The sequence below is a fragment of the Macadamia integrifolia genome, chromosome 1, assembly GCF_013358625.1.
Source record: "Macadamia integrifolia cultivar HAES 741 chromosome 1, SCU_Mint_v3, whole genome shotgun sequence".
NCBI lineage: Eukaryota > Viridiplantae > Streptophyta > Magnoliopsida > Proteales > Proteaceae > Macadamia > Macadamia integrifolia.
In genome coordinates, this window is record NC_056557.1 from 26,305,609 (window position 1) to 26,331,323 (window position 25,715).

General features: G+C 40.8%; 4 protein-coding genes across 4 annotated transcripts; 2 read left to right on the top strand and 2 right to left on the bottom strand.

Moving 5' to 3' along the window:
- Positions 1 to 6,446: 6,446 nt before the first annotated feature.
- LOC122072648 lies at positions 6,447 to 8,077 on the top strand. Its single transcript, XM_042637026.1, has 2 exons — positions 6,447 to 6,537; positions 6,690 to 8,077. Exons 1-2 carry the CDS (start codon positions 6,447 to 6,449, stop codon positions 8,075 to 8,077), a joined length of 1,479 nt encoding a protein of 492 aa, XP_042492960.1.
- A 56-nt stretch (positions 8,078 to 8,133) lies between these two features.
- Positions 8,134 to 10,326, top strand: LOC122072657. The gene is made up of 4 exons (XM_042637037.1): positions 8,134 to 8,497; positions 8,546 to 8,763; positions 8,932 to 9,366; positions 9,922 to 10,326. The coding sequence occupies exons 1-4, from the start codon at positions 8,134 to 8,136 to the stop codon at positions 10,324 to 10,326; spliced, it is 1,422 nt and encodes a 473-aa protein (XP_042492971.1).
- A 3,652-nt stretch (positions 10,327 to 13,978) lies between these two features.
- Positions 13,979 to 15,801, bottom strand: LOC122072664. The gene is made up of 2 exons (XM_042637050.1): positions 14,105 to 15,801; positions 13,979 to 14,000 (listed from the first exon to the last, which is right to left on the bottom strand). Exons 1-2 carry the CDS (start codon positions 15,799 to 15,801, stop codon positions 13,979 to 13,981), a joined length of 1,719 nt encoding a protein of 572 aa, XP_042492984.1.
- A 3,617-nt stretch (positions 15,802 to 19,418) lies between these two features.
- LOC122073876 (membrane steroid-binding protein 2-like) lies at positions 19,419 to 20,056 on the bottom strand. The gene has a single exon (XM_042638562.1). It carries the CDS (start codon positions 19,961 to 19,963, stop codon positions 19,514 to 19,516), a length of 450 nt encoding a protein of 149 aa, XP_042494496.1. The 5' UTR covers positions 19,964 to 20,056; the 3' UTR covers positions 19,419 to 19,513.
- Positions 20,057 to 25,715: the final 5,659 nt, after the last annotated feature.

Genomic DNA, 25,715 nt, shown 5'->3' on the forward strand with positions numbered 1-25,715 from the left:
ATAAGATCAGGATCAGTGGCTCTAACATGGGAGAGAAGGCACCCTTTAGTGGTATTTGTGTGCAACCCTCTAACATTCCAACAGAGTATATGCATAGTGAAGAAAGAGCTACAAAAGGAGTTAGCAATAGATATTATATGTACAGCGATTTGAATGGAAAAACGAAATACTAAGATAGATCGCAATAATAATGGTGCAAGTGTGCAAAGAGGAAAATAAGTTAGATATTTACAGGTAATACATGAGTGAAAAAAATTGATTTATGGAAGAAATAGAAGGATTATAGAAACACAAGAGATTAATACCTTGGGAAGAATTTCCTTTTCTAGTATTTCTTCTTAAGTTATACCAAGAGATCGCTAAACTTAAACATATACAGAAGAAGAAAGATAGATAAATCGAAAAAGGGTGGAATATGTGAATAATACATATCTGGCCCGGCGTGGAACTTTCCGGCTCTCCCCCTTGTGACAAGTCATCTTCGTTTACCTGCCCATAGTGTTCGGGCTCTTCAGTCACCTTGTCATAGCCCTTTGGAACAGCCCACCCTTTGAATCTCTTCATCAGTAGGTCAATGGTAAGTTCAGGGTCATCAGTTTGGCAATTAGATCATAAATGTTGGTGAATGTTACATTGTCCTGTAGTTCCAGGCGAGTCCTTTTCCATGGCCTAAATTTGGGTGCATCTTCACCAGTCATGTTGAGTTGGTTCAAGGTTGATTTCAGGGATGGGAAGTTATAGTCAATGTAACGCCCCCCAAATCCGGGTAAGATATGGGTGCAGGCCCTCGCGGGCCACCGTTAAATAATGGCATATTCTTACAATTCTTTTACCCAAACACATATACACAGCGAAAACTAATCTGAAAACATATCAAAATTTCTACAGCGAAAGCTAAGTCATCATACTTATAACTTCATTACACATTAACTGTCTTAATATGTCTATATCTATCAAATACATTAAACGTACTGTAATCCATTGTAAAGTTATTACAACATTCTTTCAAAAAGTCTAGCAAAGTCTGGAATAGTTATATCTTCAGATTATTCCTTGAGGAAGGAAAATCAACACCTCTATCACCAAATATACATTGTGCACAACGACATGGCACATGTTCTGGCTCTGTAAAATAGTTATATATCATGGGGTAAGCTCAACTAGCTTAGTGAGGAAAACACAATCATATCATAAAGTAAAACATGCATGACTAAAGAAACATCATACAAATCACGTGATACTTTTGTCAATTCTAAAAGATGATCATTATAAAAAAGAGAAGGAAAAATACATCAACAAGAAAAACCAATAAAAAGGTAAGGCAGAAAGAAAAAAAAACCCCTAGCGCCGCTAGCAATCTCCACCTTCGGCATGGCCATCAGCAGAGAGAGCTAGAAAAAGCCCTGCGGGAATCTAAAACGATGCCTACCCTGAATATCATTCTGTAATAACTCTGTTATATGTCTAGGGAAAGACACCGAGAATACAGAGTTTCTAGATTTGGAAGCCTGTTTTGCCAAGTAGTTCGCTATTGGGTTAGCTTCGCGAAAGCAGTGGTAGATCTTCCATGGGATCAATTCCAGGAACGGAAGAAGAGAGAACCATTTTTGGAGAGTGAACCATGGAATATGGTTACTCTGAATCGCAGTGACCACCACAGCCGAGTCAGACTCTATCCAAAGACCCCTTGCATCCAGTGCCTTTTCCATCAAAATGCCCTCCATAACAGCCTCAAACTCAGCTTCATAAATCTGTTTAATGCCCAGAAAAATACTAAAAGAATCACGAACCTGGCCATCATGGTCGTGAGCTACCCCTCGAGCCCCTGCTCTTCCTGGGTTTCCTAGAGCACTACCATCGACATTAATCTTGAGCCAATTTGGATGAGGCTTACACCAGTGGACTTCCAGAGGAGGGAAATACCTGGACGGAGCTATAGATAAACCCAATCTCCTACAACACATAACATCAATCGGGGATTTCACCTCTCCCTTCACCTTCCCTATGCAAAGACAGAGCTCTTGCCGACTAAAATCAAATATCTGCTTATCATTCCTGGCAGTGTTATCGTGACACCTTCTGTTTCTTTCCCACCAAATATTTACTGCTATAATAGAAAAACCCATCATCCAAGGTGTTTTGATATTTACTACTCTTCCCTTCGTTTTCCACCAACTAATCAGATTATTAATCGACTGATGCATTTTCCATCTCACATCAAAGCAGTCAGTAAAAGATTTCCAGACAAAAATCACGAAGGAGAATCTAAGGAAAATATGATCAATACTGTCCTTGCCTTGGTTGCAGAGGGCACACCTTGAAGCAAGGTAAATCCCCTTATGTCTAATATGTTCGTCTGTTGGCAGTCTACCATGTGCAAGGCGCCAGCCTAGAGTGGAGAACCTAGGCGGCAGACCTTTCCTCCAAACCAGAGTGCTCCATGGAGTCTTGTTAACCTTTCTTCTGATGCCCTCCCAAGCTAAGGCTATAGAAAAATTTCCCATGGTCGACAAGGACCACCAGTATGTGTCATCTAATTCGCCTGAAGGAATTTTAATTTGCTTAATTTTTTAAAAAATTCTTCTCAACTCCGCCAATCTCACCTCAGGGAGCGCCCATTCTCCACCACAAATAAATTCTCTCACTTTAGCTGTAAATGTAAGAGTTGTCAGGTCGAAACCCTCTAACTCCTCCAGAACTGATTTAGGTCCCCACCATTTATCTTTCCAGAAATTTGTAAGATTACCATTACCGATAATCCATCTCTCATTATCTTCCACAAACCTCCAAACTTTTTTCACCCCCAAGGCAATAGAGGAAGAAACTCCTTTCTTGAGCTTACCATCTTTTTTAACAAAGCGGGCTTTAAGGAAGGAGCTGTAGGTTGTCCTCTCATGCTTGATCCTCCACGCTAGCTTGCACAACATAGATTTATTGGTATCTCGGAGTCTCCTGATACCTAAACCGCCTTCCTCTTTAGGCATGCAAAGGGAGTCCCATTTAACAGTAATTTTTCTGGACGTTTCAGTCTCCCCCGTCCAAATGAAGTTTCTCATCCATCGTTCCATTATAGATAAAAGGGAAGAAGGCCACCAATAAATAGCAAAACTATGGTTAGGGATACCTGCAATGACTGATCTGACCAACTCCGTTCTGCCCCCCAAAGACAAAAGCTTTCCTTTCCAACCCGCAAGACGGCCAAAGAAAAGTTTATTTGTTCGGCCTCTATCTGACAAACTCCGTTCTGCCCGTTAAATAAATCAAAAAATATAATATATCTGATCATACATATATTGGCATGCATGGCATTGAAAATCAAATAATCAACCTCAACATTATCCTTTTTCCTCTTTAACCTATCTTTTCTTTCTTACTCTTTTTCTTATTCTTTTACCTTTACTTGCTTACTTTTGGATAGGATGTTTTCCCTCAACGCCTCACCCTTGTCTTGCTCTTGAGCTCAAAGGATCTAGGTCGTGTCTTGAGAATTCATCCCACAAGCTCCTCTCTCAACGTCTCGCCCTTTTCTTGCTCTTTAGCTCAAAGGATCTAGGTCGTGTCTTGAGAATTCATCCCACAAACTCCTCTCTCAACGTCTCGCCCTTTTCTTGCTCTTTAGCTCAAAGGATCTGGGTCGTGTCTTGAGAGTGTATCTTTAATCTTTTCTTTTATTTTATTTTTTTTATTCTTTGCTGTCTTGCTTACCAACTTCGGCATCCAGTTGTCACCGTCAATTTCAACATTTGGGTGGAGTGGGATATTGATGGAGCCTTTATGGGTCCTCCCCTGACTATCCCATACCAGCTGGGTGGGCATTAAAAGACCCCATTATCCTTCCCAGTTCCTCTGTTGGAAAGGACTCTGACAACTTTTAGCTTCGGTCCATTTTACGCCTTAATTTTATCTTATGTCTATCATGCCTCGCACTTATAAAGAAAATCATGAAAACAATATTTGATACATATAAAAATATAAAACAGATCTTAGAGGCAATGACATATATATCTATGTACTGTAAATGGCAAAACATGCAAGGATATGGCCGAATTCCCCTCACCTGTTGATGATGTACAAAAATTACTGTGAGAACCACTTTCTGCTAACATTCTCTGGCAATTGTATCACCTACATAAGAATTTATTACTTCAAACTTAATGACTCAAGTATGTAATCACTCCTAAACTTAAGCTTTCCCTTTGTTATATATGCTACCGACTGCCGGACTTGATCCTTTTACTTTAAACTCACCATCCAACCAAATCATATACTTGGGCTTTTACATAGGCTTCTTAATCTCCGATTGATGTGGGAGCATTTCTAAATGGCCTAACAACCCGAGCTAGGTCCACAAGACTATGCCAAAGGACTGAAGCTGAAAATAGTAATTGCAGTCCTCTGTTTTTGGGTAACTTTCGTGTCAAACCTGAACCAATTCTGAAGGAACTAGTATTCGTGCCCTATATGGATAGAAAGATCTATGAGTCTATTTTCTTACAAAAAAGAGGAAATGTCATTTACTATTTTATAAAAAAAGTTATGGCCATTTTGGTAAAGTGCATATGGGTTGACTTCAAGAATTCCTCTAATAATCGAACTTTCATATTACACAGTAGTCCAAGGAAATAATCGACTCTTAATCGTACTTTAATCAAAAAATATTGACTAAGATAGTGGGTGGTTAGCTTATTAGATCATGGTCCACTATGTTCTCTAATGATTGTGACAAATCCATACTAGTAGTCTTAGTAGGACTTTAGTAGGGCCATGTTGTGAAAGAGAGAGATGTCTGAGAGCCCTCTCATAGTCACAGGGGATGATCCAGGAGGTGGCTTCCCCCCAGATAGGGGAAGGCAACTCTGGTTAACAGACTTTTGGAAGGCTCAACCTCCCATGGAGCAGGCGGTTTTGGATGGGGGAAAGGAGCCTTCTGTTGCTGCAAATAAATCCTTCGCCTCCATTGTTGGTTCTGATACCAAAGCTTCTGCAAAAGTGACCGCCCCAACTGATCAAATACCACACAAATCTTATGCGAATGTGGTAGGTTCAAACACACCGATGGTGGATGAACTGCCCGACCCTGTTCATGTAGGGAATTTGACCAAGGTGATCATCCCCCAGGAGGCTTACGAGGATAGATTACTAAAATATCAATTTGCCCTGATTGGTAGAATCAATTTTTGTTTTCTTTCCCTAGAAGATGTTCGCAGAGAAGCCCGTGACTCTTGGAAACTGAAAGGTAAAGTGAAGATGATACCCATGGGTAAGGGCTTCACGATCTTCTAATTTGAGTCTGAGCATGACATGGCCCAGATGTGGAAGCGAAGCCCTATGAAGATTGGAGGTCAACTCGTTCGGTTTCAAAGATGGCGTCCAGATTTTAGCATCCATAAAAAATTGATCAATAAGGTCCTAGTTTGGGTGCAATTTCTAGATCTTCCTCTGGAATATTGGCATGAAAAGGTATTATTGACAATGGCCAAGGTGGTAGGGAGGCCAGTTGGTCTCGATCAACGCACCAAGAGCGTTATATACGAAAATTATGCTCGTGTTCTAGTGGAGATGGAAGTGGGGGTTCCAAGGCTGGAGGAAATCCAAGTTGAACGCAAACAGCCTGGGACTCAAACTTTATTCTGGTTCAAGTAGCAGTTGATATACGAGGATTCATTGGGGAAATACGGTTTCTGCAAAAAACTAGGGCACTAAGTTCACACCTACCAAGAAAAGAAGGCCTATGACAAGCGGCTTAATGCTTGAGACAATGCAGAGATACCAGGGGCGGTGTATGAAGAAGACAGAGTCAACTCGGGAATGAGTAATTCACCGGTTCGAATCATCACTTCTTTGGAAAGAAGGGATCACAATCTTGTGAATTCAAATTCAAAACGTGTGAACACTGATGGAGTACTGGCTGGCTCTTTTATTCCTCTTAATTCTCTGCCTCAGTTACCAAATGTGGAAGAAGGTGAGATTTTAATTGATTTGATTTTTCCATCTTACAATTCAATTACTCCTATTTCGAAAAATCTGGAAACGGCTAAGGAGGGGGAGATTTTAAATAAGGAAGCTCATGATAGTGAGGAGATACACTCTGAATCTTCTGATTCAAATAAGGAGGTGGTATCTTCTGATGATGAGGTGGGCCGGTCTGATGAGGAGTCTTCCTCTGAATTTGGGCAGGAATCAGACCATGATACAGTCAAGGAAGGAGAACCGAACCAGTTTGGTTCAGTTTCAACCACTGGTCCGTTGGAGCTTTAGCAGCAGGTGAGCAAGGCCATGGCACCCTCCTCTCAGGGTGGGGTGAGGGTTTCTGCTCGTCATAAGAGGACAGGGGTGTCCCTAGGTAGTTCTCGAGGAGGTCTGACTGGCAGGGGGGTCGTATAGCGACGAATAGGGAGTATACTGCCCCATTGCAGCTCCCTTTGAGCAGGAAGGAGATTGCTCGGATGGGAGTTCAAGCTATCGACAAGGCGACAGAGATGATTGAGAAAGGGACTGAAGCAAGGGAGAAAAAGAAAAAGAAAAAGAAAGGTGGTGGTCAGACCTTGAGGTCGGACAAGTCTGATGGAACATCTTTTTAATTATACGGATTTTCAATTGGAATATCTGAGGTGTTCGAAAGGCAGCGGCTTCTAGAGCGTTGCATATTTTTCTTCGTGATCACTCCCCTGATGTGGTGTGTATTGCAGAGCCCATGGTGGATTCAGTGTCTTTCCCTGCCTGTTTTTTTAATCGATTGGGATTCATGACCGAAATTATTCATAATTCCCGTCTTGATAACGTGCCAAACCTCTGGGTAGTCTGGAAAAATTCTCTTGCGAGGCCTGTGGTGGTGCAGTCCTCAGAGCAGATGATTTCAGTTTCAATGCAATGGAATGGTCAGCAGGTTGTGGTTTCTGTGATTCATGCCTCGTGTTTCAGGGCAGAGCGTAGGAATCTTTGGGTGGAGATGGGCATTGTGGCTGCCCTGTCCCTTCCATGGGTTGCTCTAGGGGACTTTAATGCCACCTTGTATTCTCATGAGAAGAGGGGTCCTGGTAGATTCAATGTGGGTCCCGCGGTAGAGTTCCAGGCCATGGTAGATGCTTATGATTTGATAAGCTCTCCGTCCCAGGGATCCAAATTTACCTGGACTAACAATAGATGTAGAGGACATGTGGCGGTAAGGCTTGACAGAAGTTTTTTCAATGCTCAATGGTTAGAAGTTTTTGGTGATTGTGGTCAGAAGGTGCTCCATAGATCAATTTCAGATCATGCTCCAATCCTTTTTTCCTCGGCAGCGATTCCTAAGCCTCGAAATGCCCCTTTCAGATTTCATCATTTTTGGATGGAAGAGGAATCCTTTAAGGACCTGGTGAGGGATGTGTGGTCTAAGGAGGTTAGGGGTGGTCCCATTGGCAAGCTGGTATATAAATTAAGGGCGGTGAAGAGTGCTCTAAAAGGGTGGGCAAGACAGACTTTCCCTAACTTGGATGTAGCTCTTAAAGATGCTACTGAAGAAGTGGAGGAAGTCCAGCAAACTATCGACCAGGTAGGGATGTTTGATGAGTTATACTCCAGAGAAGCAGAGGCGAAAACTAAGCTCTTAAAAGCAGTGGAGATGCACGAAAATCTTTGGGCTGAAAAGGCTCGCTGCAATTGGGCGAAACTTGGAGACCGTAACTCAAAATTCTTTCACTTATCGGTTAAGGTGCGACGTATAAAAAACAGCATTCGCACTTTGAAAAAACAAGACGGTACAGTGGTCTCTGAGCCGCTGCAGATGGCAAAATATGTGTCACTTTTTTTTGAAAATTTTCATAAAGCGGACCATTGCATAGATCATATGGAGCTGTTGCAGGTGATTCCTAATGAGGTGAATAGGGAGGACTCTTCCATATTAGAAGCTATCCCTTCCAGAGAAGAGATTAAGAAGGTGGTATGGGGGTTGGATCCAGATAGCTCTTCTGGCCCTGATGGGTTTCTAGGAGCTTTCTTCAAACAGTGTTGGGAGATAGTGGGTGATGATTTTTGTGGGGCTGTGATTGCTTTCTTCCGCTGTGGGAAGCTTCCGAATGGAGTAAAAAACAGTTTTTGACGCTAATTCCAAAGGTGGAGGGAGCGGTCTCTCTGGATAAATTTTGCCCCATCTGCATGGCAAACTTTTTCTGCAAAGTCCTGTCAAAGATCATGGTTGAGAGGTTATCTTGCCTTCTTCCTCGTTTGGTGTCAAATGAGCAAGGGGTGTTCCAAAAAGGTAAGATTATCTCATCAAATATTGGATTAGCCTCTGAGCTTGCTAATTTATTACATACATCTGTCAGAGGGGGTGGCATGGGTATTAAGATTGACGTGCAGAAGGCCTATGACACATTTTCATGGGATTTTCTTTTTGCGGTCTTGAAACGATTCGGCTTCTCGGATGTGTGGTTTGCTTGGATTCATGAAATCTTGGTTTCTTCTAGAATTTTAGTGTTATTGAATGGTGGTCCGGTGGGTTTCTTTGGAGTTGAGAAAGGTTTGAGACAAGGGGACCCGTTATCTCCTATGCTTTTTATTTTGGCAGAAGAAGTGCTGTGCAGGGGGCTAAATGGTCTATTAAAGGAAGGAAAACTAAAGGCGCTTCCTGGTCCTAGAGGTGCTACTGCTCCCAGTCATCTAATTTTTGCGGATGACATTTTTATCTTCATGAACGCCGGAGAAAGACATGTTCAATGTCTGAGAGAGTTCCTGCTTAAATACCAAGAATTTTCTGGCCAAAGATTCAGCTTGGAGAAGAGCAAGGTTTTTTTTGGCAAAGTCGCCCCTCAAGGGAAGAGGTATATTTCTGATTTGCTGGGTTTCCCAACTAGCTCTCTTCCGATGAGGTATCTTGGGGTTGAGATCTTCAAGGGTGTTGTCAAGAAGGATAGGATGCTTCCTCTTATGGATAAAATTAAATCTCGATTACAGGGATGGCAAGGCAAACTCCTTTCAATGGCTGGTCATGCAGAGCTCATTCGGTTTGTGATCTTAGGTATGCCTATTCATAATTTTTCCATTTATTGGTGGCCTGAATCGGTGATTAAAACGGTGGAGCGCTGGATTAGGAATTTCCTATGGTCAGGGGATATTTACACAGTGAAGAAAATCACTATGAAATGGGAAGAGGTATGCCGGCCTAAGGAGGAAGGGGGTTTAGGTATCAGGCAATTGAGGGATGTCAACTGTGCGGTGCTTAGCAAACTAGTGTGGCAAATAAAGCATGAAGGATCTGCTTTTAGTTCCTTCTTGTGGGCTAGATTTGTGAATGAAGGTGGAGACCTCAAGAAGGGTTATAGAGCATCTTCGGTGTTTAAAGGAATTGCGAAGATGTGGAACTTTGTATCTCTATCTGAGCGTTGGATGGTGGGTACCGGTGAGGACATATTTTTTTGGCAGGATCGATGGATAGGCCCTTTGTCTATTGCTGAGCTCTCTCCCCTCCCTTTGTCTCATTTTTCTCATAGCATTTGCAGAGTGGCAGACTTTATTGGAGACGGTAAGTGGTTTTTTCCTCCTATTCAGTATGAATTTTTAAAAGATATATTCAAAGTTATAGGGAATATATCCTTGCCACAGGGTCAGAAAGACCGATGCTGCTGGTCTCTATCCTCCTTAGGAGTTTTCTCCACTAAATCGGCCTGGGAAGCACTGAGAAAGGTTTCTCCTAAAGTGGGCTGGGAAAAAGTGGTGTGGAGCTCGGTTTTGATCCCCCGCCAATCAGTGTTTGGATGAAGACTTATGCATGGAAAGCTTCCTTGTGATGACAAGGTAAAAAGAAAAGGAGTGCCGCTCCCTTCTAGGTGTGAGGTGTGCAATAAGGCTGAGGAGTCTATAAATCACTTGTTCTTGGAATGTGATGGAGCTGTCTACATTTGGAGGGCATTTGCTGAAGTCTTTGGATTCTATCGGCCCTATCAGGAGGATGATTTTTCAGCGCATGTTTCATGGTGGACTCAAAAATCCAAAGCCATTGGACTGTCTCAAATGTGGATGGCAGGTTTGATTATTGTTCCATACTTTATTTGGATGGAAAGGAATTCAAGGAGATTTAGGGGTCTGCATCGATCTTATGGTCAAGTCTTTCATACAATAATGGAGGAGATTAGAAGACGTGGCCCAGGAAAAAGTGATAGAATTAAATCTCGACTAGATTCTGAGAGATGCTTGAAGCTTAATATGGAGGTTCCAAGAAGGAAGATTAAAGGGGTGCGAGAAATTTTCTGGCTGCCTCCGATGGATGGTTGGTGGAAGCTAAATTGTGATGGCTCGTCCTTGGGTAATCCAGGGAATGCAGGAGCAGGTGGCATTATAAAGGGACAGTAAGTGCCAGATTGTATCGATTTATAGCTCCTATTTAGGAATAGCTTCAAATTTCCATGCTGAATTTCAAGCGTTAATTGAAGGAATTGAGAAAGCAAGAGAGATGAATTGTGCATCTCTGTGGATTGAATGTGATTCGGGCACGGTGGTGCTCATGGTTCAAAGGGGCTCGGTCCCGTGGTTTGTTTGGCAAAGGTGGTCTTCCCTTATTTCGTATCTCAGTGGTATAAGATGGAAAATCACTCATTGCTATCGGGAGGCAAACCCTATAGCAGATTTTCTGGCACAGATGGCGGCTAAGAAGGAAGTATCTACATCAGTAGTGGCATGGCCTCCTGAGGTGCTTGAGTTCATGGCTGAGGATGCGATGGGCGGATCGCGATTCAGATTTTATTAGTGTTCAATTTATGTTTTTGGCCTAGTACCTATCTTTCCGCTGATGACAATGGCGTAGGTGGAGGTGGGTCCTAGGTGGTGTGCTTTTTGTTTGTTTTTCTTTGGATCTTCTTCTTATGGATCCTCTTTGTACAGTTTTATATTTTTTCCCTTTTCGTCTCTTAATATACATGACCCTTTAGCGAAAAAAAAATAGTAGGGCCATGTTACACAATCATTTCATATATACGTAGCCATGAACTTCCCCTGTCTTTTGTTTATTTTTCTTTACTCTTTACCATCAGAGCTGGTCTCTTAGAAGACTTCCAGTATAATCAAATCAGCTTTAGTGTCCTAGGTTCCATGTATATTTCAATTTCCTTAAAGTAGGTTCCTCTTTTGAACTCATTCAGACAATGCCCTTTTAAAAGTTCAATAACAGTGGGATTCCAACTATAGTTGCTTCCAATATTTTTCATAATTATACTAAACAAATTTGATTTAAAAATACAAAAATAGGGGAGGAGAAGCCAAAACCTCAGCTGGACAGTAGCAAGCCGTGAGGTTGGGCTGCAAATTGGCCTTGGCAGCAGCTTCCTCTCCCAACTCACTTCTCTCTCTCTCTCTCTCTCTCTCTCCTTCTCTTTCTTTTAAAACTCATGTAACCATGAAAGAACTAAGGTTTGAAAAGCTAAAAACCTCACCTCCACTTCCTCTTTCTTTTCTCAAATTTCAATTGAGAAGCTCTTCCTCCACCAAAGTCGTTGGAGTCCTTCTCTCCTCCTCCTTTCCTCCACTTTCTTTACCTGAATTTGAGAAAATCACAGCCACTCTCACACATGTCCCTCCATCTCTCTCTCTCTCTCTCTCTCTCTCTCCCTTATTACGTGAGCATTCCTCCCCCTTTCTCTTCTCTTATCTTCTTCTTTTCTTGATTTTCTTTTTTTTCTCTTAGCTAACAAATGAGGAAGGTGAGTTAATGGTGAAAGGATTGGTAGGTCCCACCCAACTTTATCTCACTCTTCCTCTCCTTTTCTTCTCCACCAACAATAGACAAGCCCCCCCTTTTGTGCAATGAAATTAATATTTATATATTATATTATTTCCTTTTGTGCAATGTCATACATACATGTCATCCCATCCCCAAAAGTCTCTCATCTTAACTCCCCTTTGTCTTTTTTTATCCTATTTTCAAACCATTCCAACTACTATCTTGTTTTTTTTGTTTTTTTTGTTAAAAGATGCTATTATTAAAATAAAAGGGGAAAATACACCAACATAAAAAGAAAGGAAACACAGCCGAGACCACTAGAGAAACTTGCTCTCTCCACCTTCGGCATGGCCATCAGCAGAGAAAGCAAGAAACACCCCAGTAGAATCTGAATCTATGCCTGTCCATTGCATCATTTTCAATCTCCATCATAATATGACTTGGGAATGTCACAGAGGTTTCGGTGATTCCTGATTTTGAAGCCTTCCTTGCCAAATAATCTGCAACCACATTTGCCTCGAGAAAACAATGAGAAATTTTCCATGAAATAGAGTTCAAATAAGGGAGAATAGCTCTCCATCGTTGGAGCACAAACCATGGGACTTGGTTCTTCTGCACAGCAGACACCACACCAACAGAATCTGACTTAACCCACACTTCTCTCGCACCATATCTCTTTGCCATGATCAGACCTTTCAAAACCGCTTCAAACTCAGCCTTGAAGATTTTTTTAATGCCTAAACAAATACTAAAAGAGTTGCAAATCTGACCCTCTTTGTTACGAGCAATGCCACCAGCACCTGCCCTTCCTGGGTTCCCCAGAGAACTCCCGTCTACATTGATTTTAAACCAATTTGAATGGGGTTTACACCAATGAACTTCTAGAGGCGAAATATACTTAGGGCCCTCTACATGTAACCCCAATTTCCTACAGCATGAGAGATCGCTGATGCTCTTCACTTCACCCTTCGAACTACCCAAACAAAGACCAATCTCATGGAAAATTAATTCAAAAATATGCACATCGGATCGAGCCTTGTCCTCATGGCTTCGTCTATTTCTCTCCCACCAAATATTAGTGGCAATGATTGAGAAGCTCAGTAGCCATGGGTTTTTTAAGTTTAAGATTCTTGCCTTGGAATTCCACCATTTTATCAAACCTTCTATAGATTGATGCATCGGCCAAGAAATCCCAAAACAAGCACAGAACCTTTCCCATATGCAAGTTGAGTATGGACAGTGAATAAATACATGGTCAATGCCATCTTCATCTTGGTTGCAAAGGAAGCATCTCGATGCCATCATGATGCCTTTCGCTTTGATCAGCTCGTCCGTTGGGAGTTTCTTATGATCAAGCCGCCATCCTAGGGTAGAATACCGTGGGGGAAGACCTTTCCTCCAAATCAAAGAGAACCAAGGAACTTTTGGGGATTTTTCTCTAATTTCATCCCATGCAGAAGCCGTAGAAAAATTCCCCATAGGAGATAATTCCCAGGCGCAGAAGTCCTCCATCTGATCAGGGCAAATAGCTATCTCCTTGATGGAGTTAAAAATATTATTTAGAAGTTCAGACTGTATTATAGGGAAGTTCCATTGACCATCCTGGATAAAATCACACACTTTGGCATTAGTATTAGGGGGGCAAAGGTCCATAGTCTATATCTCCTCCATCAGAGATTTAGGTCCCCACCATTTATCCTTCCAGAAGTTTGTCAAATTGCCGGTGCCAATAACCCACCTCTCGTACTCTGACACAAAATCCCATGACTTCCGAATCCCCAGGGCAATTGATGAAGGCCTGCTTCCCTTGGAAAATTTACCATCCTTCTTAACAAATCTTGCACGAAGGAAGGAACTAGCATTCGATTTCCCATGTTTAATTCTCCAAACCATTTTACATAGCATAGCATTATTTGAATCTCTTAGCTTCCTGATCCCTAGTCCCCCTTCATCTTTGGGCTTGCACAGAGTATTCCACTTCACTGTAATTGCTCTCATACTTTCCACCTCCCCTGTCCATATAAAGTTTCGCATCCATCTCTCCATAGTAGCTAGAAGAGATGAGGGCCACCAGTATACAGCAAAATTGTGAGTGGGGATGCTAGAAATCACAGATCTGACTAGTTCTATTCTTCCCGCCATTGAAAGAAGCTTACCCTTCCACCCTGCAAGGTGCTTCTTCACACTATCCATAACAGGCATGAGGGCGTTTTTTTTTTTAACCGACACTTAAAGATTTCAACCCCTAAATATTTTGTAGGGAAGCTACAACTTTGAATTCCCAAAATATTAGAGATATTCTGCCTCCTTGCTGAATTAATCTTGCCGAGGAAAAGCTTACTTTTATCAAGATTGATGGATTGACCTGAAAATTCTTGATATTTTGTCAAAAAAATTTTTAGATTGTTGACATACCTCTGGGAAGCATTGGTGAATATAAAGATATCATCCACGAACAAGATGTGCCCTGGGGTTTCAACGCCTCTTGGTCCCTGGATTGGCTTTATTTGGTTCGACTGGATTAACCCCTTCAATCCCCGAGATAGAACTTCTTCTACGATGATAAACAGCATCGGCGAAATCGGATCACCTTGTCTCAGGCCTCGTTCCACATTAAAAAAACGTTGCGGACCTCCATTAACTAGAATTGAAATCTTAGAAGATATTAGAATTTGGTTGAGCCAGCCTATCCATCTCTCAGAGAAACCAAATCTATGCATAACCTGAAAGATAAACTTCCAGTCAATTGTATCATAGGCTTTCCTGATATCGATTTTTATGCCGATACCCCCTCCTCTGGTGGATGAGAACATCAAGTTCGCAAGCTCTGAAGCAACACTAATATTATCATGGATAATCTTTCCTTTTTGGAAAGCGCCTTGCTCATCAGATATTAATCTGGGAAGAAGAGGCTCCAACCTCAATGCCATCACCTTTGTAATCATTTTGCAGAAGAAATTGCCCATGCATAGGGGGCGGAAGTTACCTAGGTTATCAGCCCCATCTACCTTTGGGATCAGCATAAGGAAATTATTGTTCACACCCTGCGGCATGTAGCTTGAGCTGAAAAAATATCTGACCGCATTGCTCACTTCTTTTTCCACAATGTGCCAGCATCTTCTGAAGAAAGCCCCAGGGAAGCCGTCAGGACCTGGCGAGCTGTCCGGATCAAGCTCCCACACAGCCCTTTTAATCTCTGCATCACCAGGAAGGGCATCCAAGTGGTACTGATCAACTTGGTTCAAGATCAAGGGAATGTTATCCAGTAATTCCTCATGCTGAACAGTCGGGGTAACTTTGTGAAAATTCTCATAGAAATCAACTATGTAGTTCCCTATTTGGATGGGATCATCAACCATAGAGCCGTCCTGCTTCTTAAGTGATCTAATCGTGTTCTTATTCCTCCTCATTTTTGTAGAAAGGTGGAAGAATTTGGAGTTTCTATCACCAAATTTCAGCCATCTAATCCTTGCTTTTTCAGCCCACATTTTTTCATGATTCTCCATGACCTTAATCAGGGTAGTCTTAGCCTCAGCCTCCAAGGCAAACAACTGATCATCCATACCTTGTATATCAATCTGCTCCTGAATCTGAGCTAGATCCCTCTTTGTCTCTTCCAGCGCCCTATCCAGGTGAGGAAAAACAGACCTTGCCCAGTCTCTAATCACACCCTTAAGCTTTTTAAGCTTATTGACAAGGACATAGATAGGAGCTCCCGAAATCCATTCCGACCAAGAATCCGCCACCACTCTATCGAAGTCGTCATGATCCATCCAGAATTGGTGAAATCTAAATGGGCAATTCTGAGGCCTCTGACTATATTCAGACATAAGAAGCAATGGGGCATGATCAGAACCAATACGTTGAAGAACATATTGAGAAAAATTCTGAAAACTGTCAAGCCATTCTTTGTTACAGAAACTTCTGTCCATAACCGAACAAACATTTCCACTGCATCGATTGTTTGTCCAAGTGAATTTTCTGCCAATCGAGGGAACCTGAGACATGGAGCAAGCATCTACCATGGCTCCAAACTCCGCTGCAGAGCCTAGACTAAAGTTCCCTGGGCCTCGCTTTTCATGAGAGTGAAGAGTGGCGTTGAAATCACCCATCATTGCCCACGGGTAGGAACCAAAGGGGAATGAGCCGCCAAAAGCGTCCATAAAATTCTGCTCTCTGCTCTGAAGCAGCTGGCATGCACAAATGTCACCTGTATTCGATGGGCCCCCCAAGACATGGAGGCAGTTATGTGTTGCTCTGAATTAGAGACAACCACGGGCACTCTCAGATTGCGCTTCCAAAGAATCCACAGGTTAGAGACTCTATCTGCTCTATGATTAAAGATAACATCGCTATGAAATCCCAATTTATTAAAAAATAGATTCGAGAAATCACTCACAGAGATCATCGGCTCTGCAATGCACAGAAGGTCTGGGTCCTTCTTAATTATAATATCCCTCAAGGCGCGTTTACCGAACGCCTTTCGCATCCCTCTGATATTCCAAAACAGGATCTTCATAAAATCACCTATGGAGCACAGTCTCATGGTCAGACCTTGACGCCTGCCCCGTCACTGCGATTGTCTTCCCTTTTCTACTTTCTTCCTCTGCCTTGCATATGGCATTATCCAGTTCCGCAATCTCTTGGTGTTGAATAATCATCTTGCCTCCTAAGTATTGAGATGATGCCATGCTAGAGACCACATGAACCTCCTCGCCCCAGTTCTGAGTTCTCCCACTCTTGCCACCTCTAACTTGGGTTCTTCCTCCACGACCAGCGGTATACGACACTCTATTCTTGCGAGGGCGTAATTTACGCTGCACCTTCTCACTCCCCGCATTTTCTGGCACACCTACCATGATCGGACCAGCAGCCTTACGCATATTTTCTTCCTCAGAAGCTTGCGTTTCCTTCTCAGAGGAAGAGAATTCGGATTCAGTTGGGTCTGATCCATATTCATATCCACCTTCACCAAGTGGATTATCCACCATAAACGGATCATTGGTATTACTAGTAGGAACATGAGATATTGGGAGGAATATCTCCAAATCACCTTGATTCCTATCCAGATTACCTTCCAAAATTGGAGGGGAATCTCCCATTGGAGGATTTCCATTGTTTATGGTATTTTCCTTAAAAAAAAGAGGGGGAATATTACCTTCCATATTAGCCCTTCCAATGTCACTGGAAGCATCAGGATTTGCCACTGGTGAGAGCCGCCCACCCTCTGTCCGGCCAACACCTCCTTGGTCCAGAGTCACAGCTGCATCTCCCTTTAAGCCTTCATCGGACCTCTCCTTACCTTTTTTCTCCCTGCATTGGTTGATAGAATGACCCAGTTTTTTACAAAACGAGCATCTGCCAATCTCGTCTTCATACAAGATTCTCTGCTTAAACCAGAATAGAGTGTTCGTTCTCGATTGCTTTCTCTCCACCTGGATCTCCTCCACACGAGAACCCCTAAGTTCCACCTCTACGAGGATACGTGCATAGCTGCCCATAGTAGCGTTCTTCGTCCTACGGTCTATCTCCACAGGGCGGCCAGAGGCCTTGGCCATTGATAGTAAAATTCGCGCATGCCAATATTCCATGGGCAATTCAGGATAGCGAATCCACACTAATTTAGTTTGGGTATGGTCATCGTGAATACTAAATTCTGGGCGCCATCGCTGAAACCAAATGACCTGTCCCTTCACCTTAACTGGACCTCGTTTCCACATGGATGACATGTCCCCTTCGATTTCAAATCGGAGAAGAATAAAGCCTTTCCCCAAGGGAGCAAGAGTTACTCTACCTTTCAGATTCCAAGCTTCCTTGGCAGCACTTCACACATCATTCATCGAAATAAATCGAAAATTGACTCTCCCGATCAACGCAAAGTTGAAACTTTGCAGCTTCTCCTCATATGCTTCCTGAGGGATAACTACCTTAGTGAGGGGCCCTGCATGAATCGGATCTGGCAGGTTCTCGATGTTTGGAAGGGAACTCTTCGTCACCGTAGCATAGGATTTCTCCCTCTGGACAATCCCGCCATCCCTGAATACAGGTAAAGCCTCGATGGTAGCCTCCACCTGAGACTGCGTCTCAGTCCCTTTCTCCATGTTTCTGTCAGAACCTGTTTCAGTCTCATGCTGTATGCTAGGGGCCTCCCCAGGATCCTGGAGGGTGTGATGCCTATGTACAGCCGACCAAAAATCAGTGATTTTTTTTTGTTTACCTCTATCCGGCGGCGGATCCCCATGGGATCCTAGAATTCCCTCCGCCTCAGAGCTACACTCTTCTCCGTTGTTCATCTTGGTTTCACTTGCTTCATCATCAATGGCCCATATCTGTTCAAAGATTAATCACCTATTAATCACTTTTCAACCATTTCTCAAAGCTTTAACACCTAGTCATGGATCAATCTGATTAGGCTGAAAATTTAACATATAAGTATAATTACAATAAAATATGCTTTCAGCTAGCAACTCATTGATTTGATTTCTTCACACCAGAAGCAAGAGGTTGTCGTGGCTGGTTGTGTACAATATAGGCCAAGAATAGTACAACTGATGACACACCAATGCCTTGTATTTGCATACACACAATTTTTGTGTCATGGAATTTGGTTCCACATTGGTTGCATCTTGGTCATTGATTTTTCATATAAGTGGGGACCACTTTAACACGCAGAGTCGTATTTTAAAGTTGTGTGGAAAACCTTAACCAAACGGAACAACAAACATGTGGGGCCGCTATGGACTTGTGGCACAGATTGTTTTAGGTGATGATTAATGCCAAATCTTAACTTGATATATGTCTTAATTGCATCAGAGTATCCAAACTAACCTAATCCATTTATTAACACCTAACCCATTTATTAATAGGTGATGTTCATGTCAGCCAGCTAACATATCATGTTAGTATTAAGAAAAAGAATGATGTCAGATTGCGTAGTGTACACTACACAGCCGGATAAGGAGCTCAATCTTGTTAATTAGTTTATCAAATAAGCCATATTGATTCAGATAGAATCTATGCCATATGAGTTGTTAAATGTTTATTATAAAAAGATGACATCTAAACTTAGAAATTTTGGGCTCGATGCATAGACCTACATAAATTAAAACAGAAGCTATATATTCATCAATGTTAACTGTTATATATACATAGCTATATTAATCGTGGAAAAAGAACGATCCATGGTTGCATGGTTCCTGCACTCAGACATAGAGGGTGGCAAAATTATGAAATTATGCCTCTATCCCTGTGAAATTCAAAAAATCTACCATGTCTATATGCCCATTTATGCCAGGTTTGCATGACCAAGGACTGTTATTTTCCTCTAATATTAAAAGAAACTTAATTTGTCAAGTGGGTTGTGTGTCACGCACCCTCAACACTAGCTCAACTGCCCAACCCTTTTATTTACTTTCTTGTGCCGTGTTATTTCAAGTGTTGAGTTTCCCTCCATCCAAACTCTATAATTCCATGTTGTGTTTGTGTTAGGTTGTGTGTATCATGTTGAAAATTGCCACCTCTACTAGGCTACTGGTTAGGAAACATTTTTTACTTCTCAAAATAAATGAAAAATTATTTAGATGATCCTCATAAAAAAAAAAAAAAAAAAAAAAAAGAAAAAAAGGAAAAATGATTTTTTGGGTTGGGACACAAGAATTTTGGATCTGAAGATTTTCTCCAAAAAAATTGAAAAAATAAAAAATAAAAAAAATCCAGAGACTCAGAAACATCACAGGATCAAAGACAACACCTATACATAATAAGATTTATGGGATACAAATATCTGATCTGCTCTCTCTCTCTCTCTCTCTGTCTCTCTCTCTCTCAGCATCTCCAGCAACAGAAACATCCTTTAATTTGGTGCTCCTCCTCTTCCTGTTGAACCATAGATGACACCACCTTTACAGGACGAGCAACTGATCCATGATCTGCCACTACCTCAGTTTTCTTAATTGTTCCAACCATAGCATATTTGTTCATAAACTTATTTTCCCAATCCTGTAAGTTCTCAAGTTCTAATGAGCTAAGACCTGAGATATCACCAGTGAAGTTTTTCTCCTCAAAAGACAGTGTTGCCAAAGCTCTACTAGCATCCTTACCACCGAACAAAGCATAAGGTCCACTCGGTCCATAAAACTTCCTGCTTTGTGATACATCATAGATCTGTCCTTTGATTGCAATCAACAATGGCTTCTTCGGGTTCGATCCATCGTAGGCCTTCAGCTCCTCTACTGTAATCTCTCCAAGCTCAGTAGGAGGTGACAATGGCTCCATCTGTTCTTGGGTTATCACTTGAGACCTTGGAAATATGTGGAAATGTTCTTGAGAGCCATTTAAGGGGACTTAATAATTTATTTAAATGAGACACTACAGAAGAAGAGAAAAGGAAATAAAGAGGTTTCAGGTAGGTTTCCAATATTGCTTTGTTTGGTTTATTGGAATCAGTTCAGAAACCAGAATGGAGTGGCCGGTTGTACTGGTTTGAACTAGAACCTTGCCAACCACCTAAAAATAGTGCCTTATTTTACCATTAAATTCGCAGTTTTCATGTGAAAACAGTTGAACCAGGAAAATGAAATTGGAATCCGTTTTGATTCAATGTGGACAGGTTTAGGGAGCTATAATAGTAAGGTCAGGCTCTGGTCTAATTTTTTTTTTTTAAATCACGTTTGTCTAGGGCTATTTGTTATTTGGGGAGAAAGAATGCAAGACGAGCTGGCTAATGAGAGCACAGATGGGAATATCTTTAACGCTCATAGGGGCAATACGGTTATTGTGAGCCTGTTGTATCTAGATGTTTTCTGCACTAGATAGGTAGAATTCTTTTTCCCTTGCTATTTTTAGCTTATACCTATAATCCCTTTCATATTGAAGTTCTGCCTTGCCCCAATCCTTATCTTTTGGCTCATCCATTGCACTATAACTTATGTAGTTGTATCCCCCCACCTCACCTTATTCTAAAAGAAGGTTTAGAATTTAGTAAATTGGGTTATAAATTCCACCAGCTGGTTTACCAGAGAGATTAAGGGGGAAGACTTAAGATCTTCTGCACATAAGTGTGCATGGGTTCGAACCCCATAGCCAGCAAAGTATTCCTTGCTTTGGTAAGATTTGCTTTGTACTACTTTTTTTTTTTCTTTTGCTTTGCTTTATCTAAGGTGGTGCCGTGGTGTGATGTCTCTTATTTTCTCACTAATTTGATCTGTATCCTTTCATTTTGCTCCTTTTATATAATTTTTTAATTAAAAAAAAAAAAAAAATTGCAAAAAAATTTACGATTAATTGTTAGTACATCAGAAACTTAGAATGGATTTTAAACCAAGTTTAGTCCATAAGCTTTATAACAATACAAAGTGAGTAATTTTCAAATAACTATCCTGATTGAATATTAAAAGTAGTTGTTGATTCAACTATACAAATATATTATAATTACATACTAGAGAATAATATATGGGGAGAAGAACGCATCCTTGGTGCAGTGGGCAATTAATTATTCACACATGGACATAAAAAAAAGGTGGATATTTTTAGGTTTTATAGGGGTGGGGGCATCATTGTCCACGGATGGGGCTCCTCTATTGCGCAATAGAGGCGGCGGCTCAGATCTGATGCTTTGGAGCACCTCAAGGCCTGAGTTTATGTGTTGGGTTTCGTGCCGAGGTGTTCGAAGGCATCGGATCTGAGCCGCCACCTCTATTGCGCAGTAGAGGAACTGAATCCCTATTTCACCTCCCCCACCCCACACAGCTAGAAAGAGTTCATTTTTTCATAAAATATATAAGAAGATCATCAAACAAATTGTAGGATCATCTTAGCTGAGATCATCCTACAATCTAATGGTCAACCACCCATACCTAACCCTTTTTTTTTAACCCGAATATTATTTGGGACCGGAGAAGCCCTATGGGGAGTGTGGACTTCAAAGTAAGGAATTTTCTTTGATGGTTCTTAATTATCATAATTTCATGACTGATATTAGAATTAAAATGATCAATACATCATCCCTACCTAATGCATGCAAGTTCAAGATCTTGAAAATCGGTCTTGGGATTGAATAGGACTGATACCAATCTGATTTCAATTTGGATCGGCTGATACCTGTCTATATCGAACAATATTATCCCTAATTATCATTAAAAAATTGGTTTATTCTTTTACCTTATAACACTTCATCCTTATCAATCTAGTTAGTGATATGATATCTATCAAGAATCAGGATTGAACATGTCAATACCAATCCAATCCAATCCAATCAATTCAGGCCAATCCAATGCGGTCTGATTCTTCAAACCATATAAAGGGATAGTCTAAATTAGCTACATCATCCCTTGAAATAGCTCCAATGCTTAAAAATTTATATAGTGTTCGCAATTTTCTGCAATTTCCCATCTATATATCTTGTTTCTAGAGGATCCCACGTAATACATTGACTTTGCCATGCAATAATCAGCTTCATCAAAATATTTTTATGCATGTAAATTATTGTATTGTTTTGGATGGTGAAGAAGTCTCCAAAAGAACTAAAAATTAATGAAATGATAAAAATTTCATCAACCTCTTAGGTGGAACGGTCTTGATATATAGTAGGTCTTGATGCTGTAGTTGGTAGATACATAATATAATATTTTTTGCTAAAAGTCAACAAAGTTAAATCATAAAAATTTGAAAGCGATATAATTTTAAAAAATACTCATTAGATCTACTCTACCTTTGGCATGGTCATTAGCAAAGAAAGCAATCCAATAAAAAAAATTACATAAATCGAAATCTGGGTCTTTGTTGGAAGTCACAGCTTAAATCATAGTTAACAAATTGAGGACCTACATTCCAAATTCTTGAACTTCTGGTTGTCACCGCTTGCTTTGCTAATTTATCTGTCACGGAGTTAACCTCTATGTGAGAATGAGAGATATCCCATAATGTAAAATATTATGCGTAATTTGACTGTTAATTTGCAGCAGTTTACATGAACATTTCATTATGTTGTAGGCCTAGACCATGGCAATGACCGAATGCGATATAGTGAAATAGTCATATATTACGTAGGGGATTATTTTATAGTGTACGAAATCAGTTGTCAATTGTTGGATATTTTGACATTTGATGTGTGTTTATCAAACCAATTTAATTAAATTAAGTCAATTAATTATCTCATGATTCATAAGCATTAAATCATAATTATATTTACAGAGACAGACAAAGAGGGAGGCCGGGGGGAGGGGTGGGAAGAGAGAGAAAGAAAGAAAAAGAAGACAATTATGCTACCCACATTAAGGTGTAGGTTAATGTAGAGGATAGAAAACAATAGGGGAATGCAGATCTCATTAAATTATACTCGTGTTCAGAGAAATTTGAGGTGATTACGCTGTTCTTTGTTTATTTTTATGCTTTGACTCATGATCTGTGTTTAACCCTGAAAATTTAACTGTTAGAGAAAGAAAGGCGGATTTGAATTATATTAGATGTCGGATTTTGCCCAATTGAACACAAATCACTATTGCAGTCAAATCGGATTTAATCCGAAGATTTTAACAACCATTCTCGGCTGCCAAAAAGATTTCTTTTTCTTTTGTTAAATACGGGTCTATATATTTATGCATGACCAGTGCAAGGAATCTGATTTACATATAAAAAAAAAAAATTCTATAAAGGAACAAATCTCATGACCTATGTTATCCCTGAAAATACTTCCAGCACTAGCCCTACCGGGGTTATCCAAAGAGCACCCTTCAATGTTGAGTTTAATCCAACCCATGCTAGATTTAATTTGCACTAAAAAATTTCCAAAATAGCTTTAGGGAGACTAGTGGGATTCCAACCCCGATCTCTTTGAACAAGCAAGATCCCTTCTTGTAGCAATCGAATCATATAAATTTGGCTGACATCACTTAATTTACTCAACACCATTCTGATTATTAGTGTAGACTTAGATTTTGATTTATGTGATCTGGTATTCTTCTGCTTTAGATCTTTTTTCTACTGATGGTCATACTGAAGGTGGATTAGAGATTTAAAGAGTTTTTTTGTAAGCTCTCATTCTTATCATTCATTCGTTCTTATAATACATTTTTTGTGATCTTTAGAGAAAAATAAAAAATAAAAAATAAAATCAACTCCATTCTATAAATATGGATAGCCGATCTTCATAAACCCTAATATTGATGATAGTTTCGCTCCAACCAATGATTATATGGAAAAAGGATAAAACCAGCCACCTGAGCACTTTTAAAGATGTGGTAGGACCTTTACGTTTCCACCACTATTCACACAGGCAAAAGTGACCATTACAATTCAAAACAGCCTAAGAACACAGACCAAACTAATCTAGAAAAAGAGCAATCAAGAAAAATATGAGAGAAGAATCTGTATGGCACCTACAAAGTTCACATCTTGAGGCCAAATGTACCCTTTTGTTGAAAATAGATTCATCGGTCAATAGCTTTCCATGCATACACTCCCAATCAAAAGTCGAGTGTCTAGGAAGAAGACTAACCATTGATGCCCATGGAACTTTTGGATTTTTCATCCTAATCTCCTCCCAAGCAGATTTGATAGTAAAAATACCAGATGGAGAAAGAGACTAAAAAAATAATCCTTCACAATAAGCGGGGATTCTAATAGAGCATGCAACAATTTTCAAATTAGAGGACATACTAGGAAAGCACCATTGAAAATTTTCAATGTGGTTTGAAAACAATGATGAGAAATTTCGAAAGTGAATTCAGCCATGAAACATCCTCCACTGTGATATCTCCTAGCCATCTATCTTTCCAGAACCGGATATTCTTTCCATCACCAGCCATGATGCCTCAAACCTTACTGACAACCGGCCATACAGACTCAAAAAAGTCAACGAATAATTAAGTCACAGTTTTCTAAGTCAAAAGACCTCCTACTTCCTTGGGTTTGTACATTTAAGTCCTTGGTTTTACTTGGGTTATCTTATTTTGTGGACATCAACATCAATATTACAAAGTATCAGTCAAGATAGAATCATTTTTTATACTTGGCAACTATATTTTCTGATGTGTCTCATTTAGGACTCTAGCTGCTCCATATCTTCTAGGATAGGAATTGTTATCACATGTGATATTAGAATCGATTGTAATCCTATCCTATCTAGTTTGTATGGATCGATTAAGACATACTTGTGTAATCTATATATACACTCTCTATGAGAGAATTATAATGCAAGGAATACCAATTTTGACATGGTATCAGAGCCACATGGCTAAAGCCTCTATACCCTAATCAATCTCTCCCTCCACCTTTTTTTTTTTTTTTCTCTTCTCATGGTGCCAGAAACTTCCATCGCTGATACTTCCTCTCCCACTGGGGTTAGCCCTACCAACCGTCCCCTTACCTCTACCCCTTCTTACCATCATTATGTGTCCCTCAAACTGACACCCACAAACTATCTTCTCTGGAGAAAATAGCTGGTCGCTTTTCTTAAAGGCCAAAACCTTTTCTCCATTGTTGATAGCTTTTTCTTACTGCCCTTCCGATTCAACAGCAACTGCGACCTGGCACCAACAGGATGCCTCCATTACCAATATGCTCTTCTCCTCGTTCTTTGAAGATGTTTTTCCCCTTGTACTCGACAAGTAATCCAGCCTTGAGATTTGGATTGCGATACAAGGTGCTTTGGTTATACTTCTTCCACCAGACTAATGTCTCTCAACATGAGCCTTAAGAATCTGTACTAAGATCTGAGTACATGATCTGTACTTAGATCTCTCTGCACTGACCTTCAGGATATTGTTCTCTCTATCCTGACCCATCTGGAACCACCTTCTTACATTGAACTGAGTGGACTTCTTCTCAGCCATGAGAGCATGCACTCCTTCCAGAAGCTCAAGGCCTTTGATGCGCTAGCCATTGCTACACCAGCCACTGCCAATGTTGCCCAATCTAACGTCCCTACCCCCTAGTTCTTCTAACTCATCTGGCCACAACTCTAGTCACATACGTGGGGGATGGGGGGGGGCTTGGTGGTCGTGGTTGTGGGGGTCGCCATGGGTTCTTT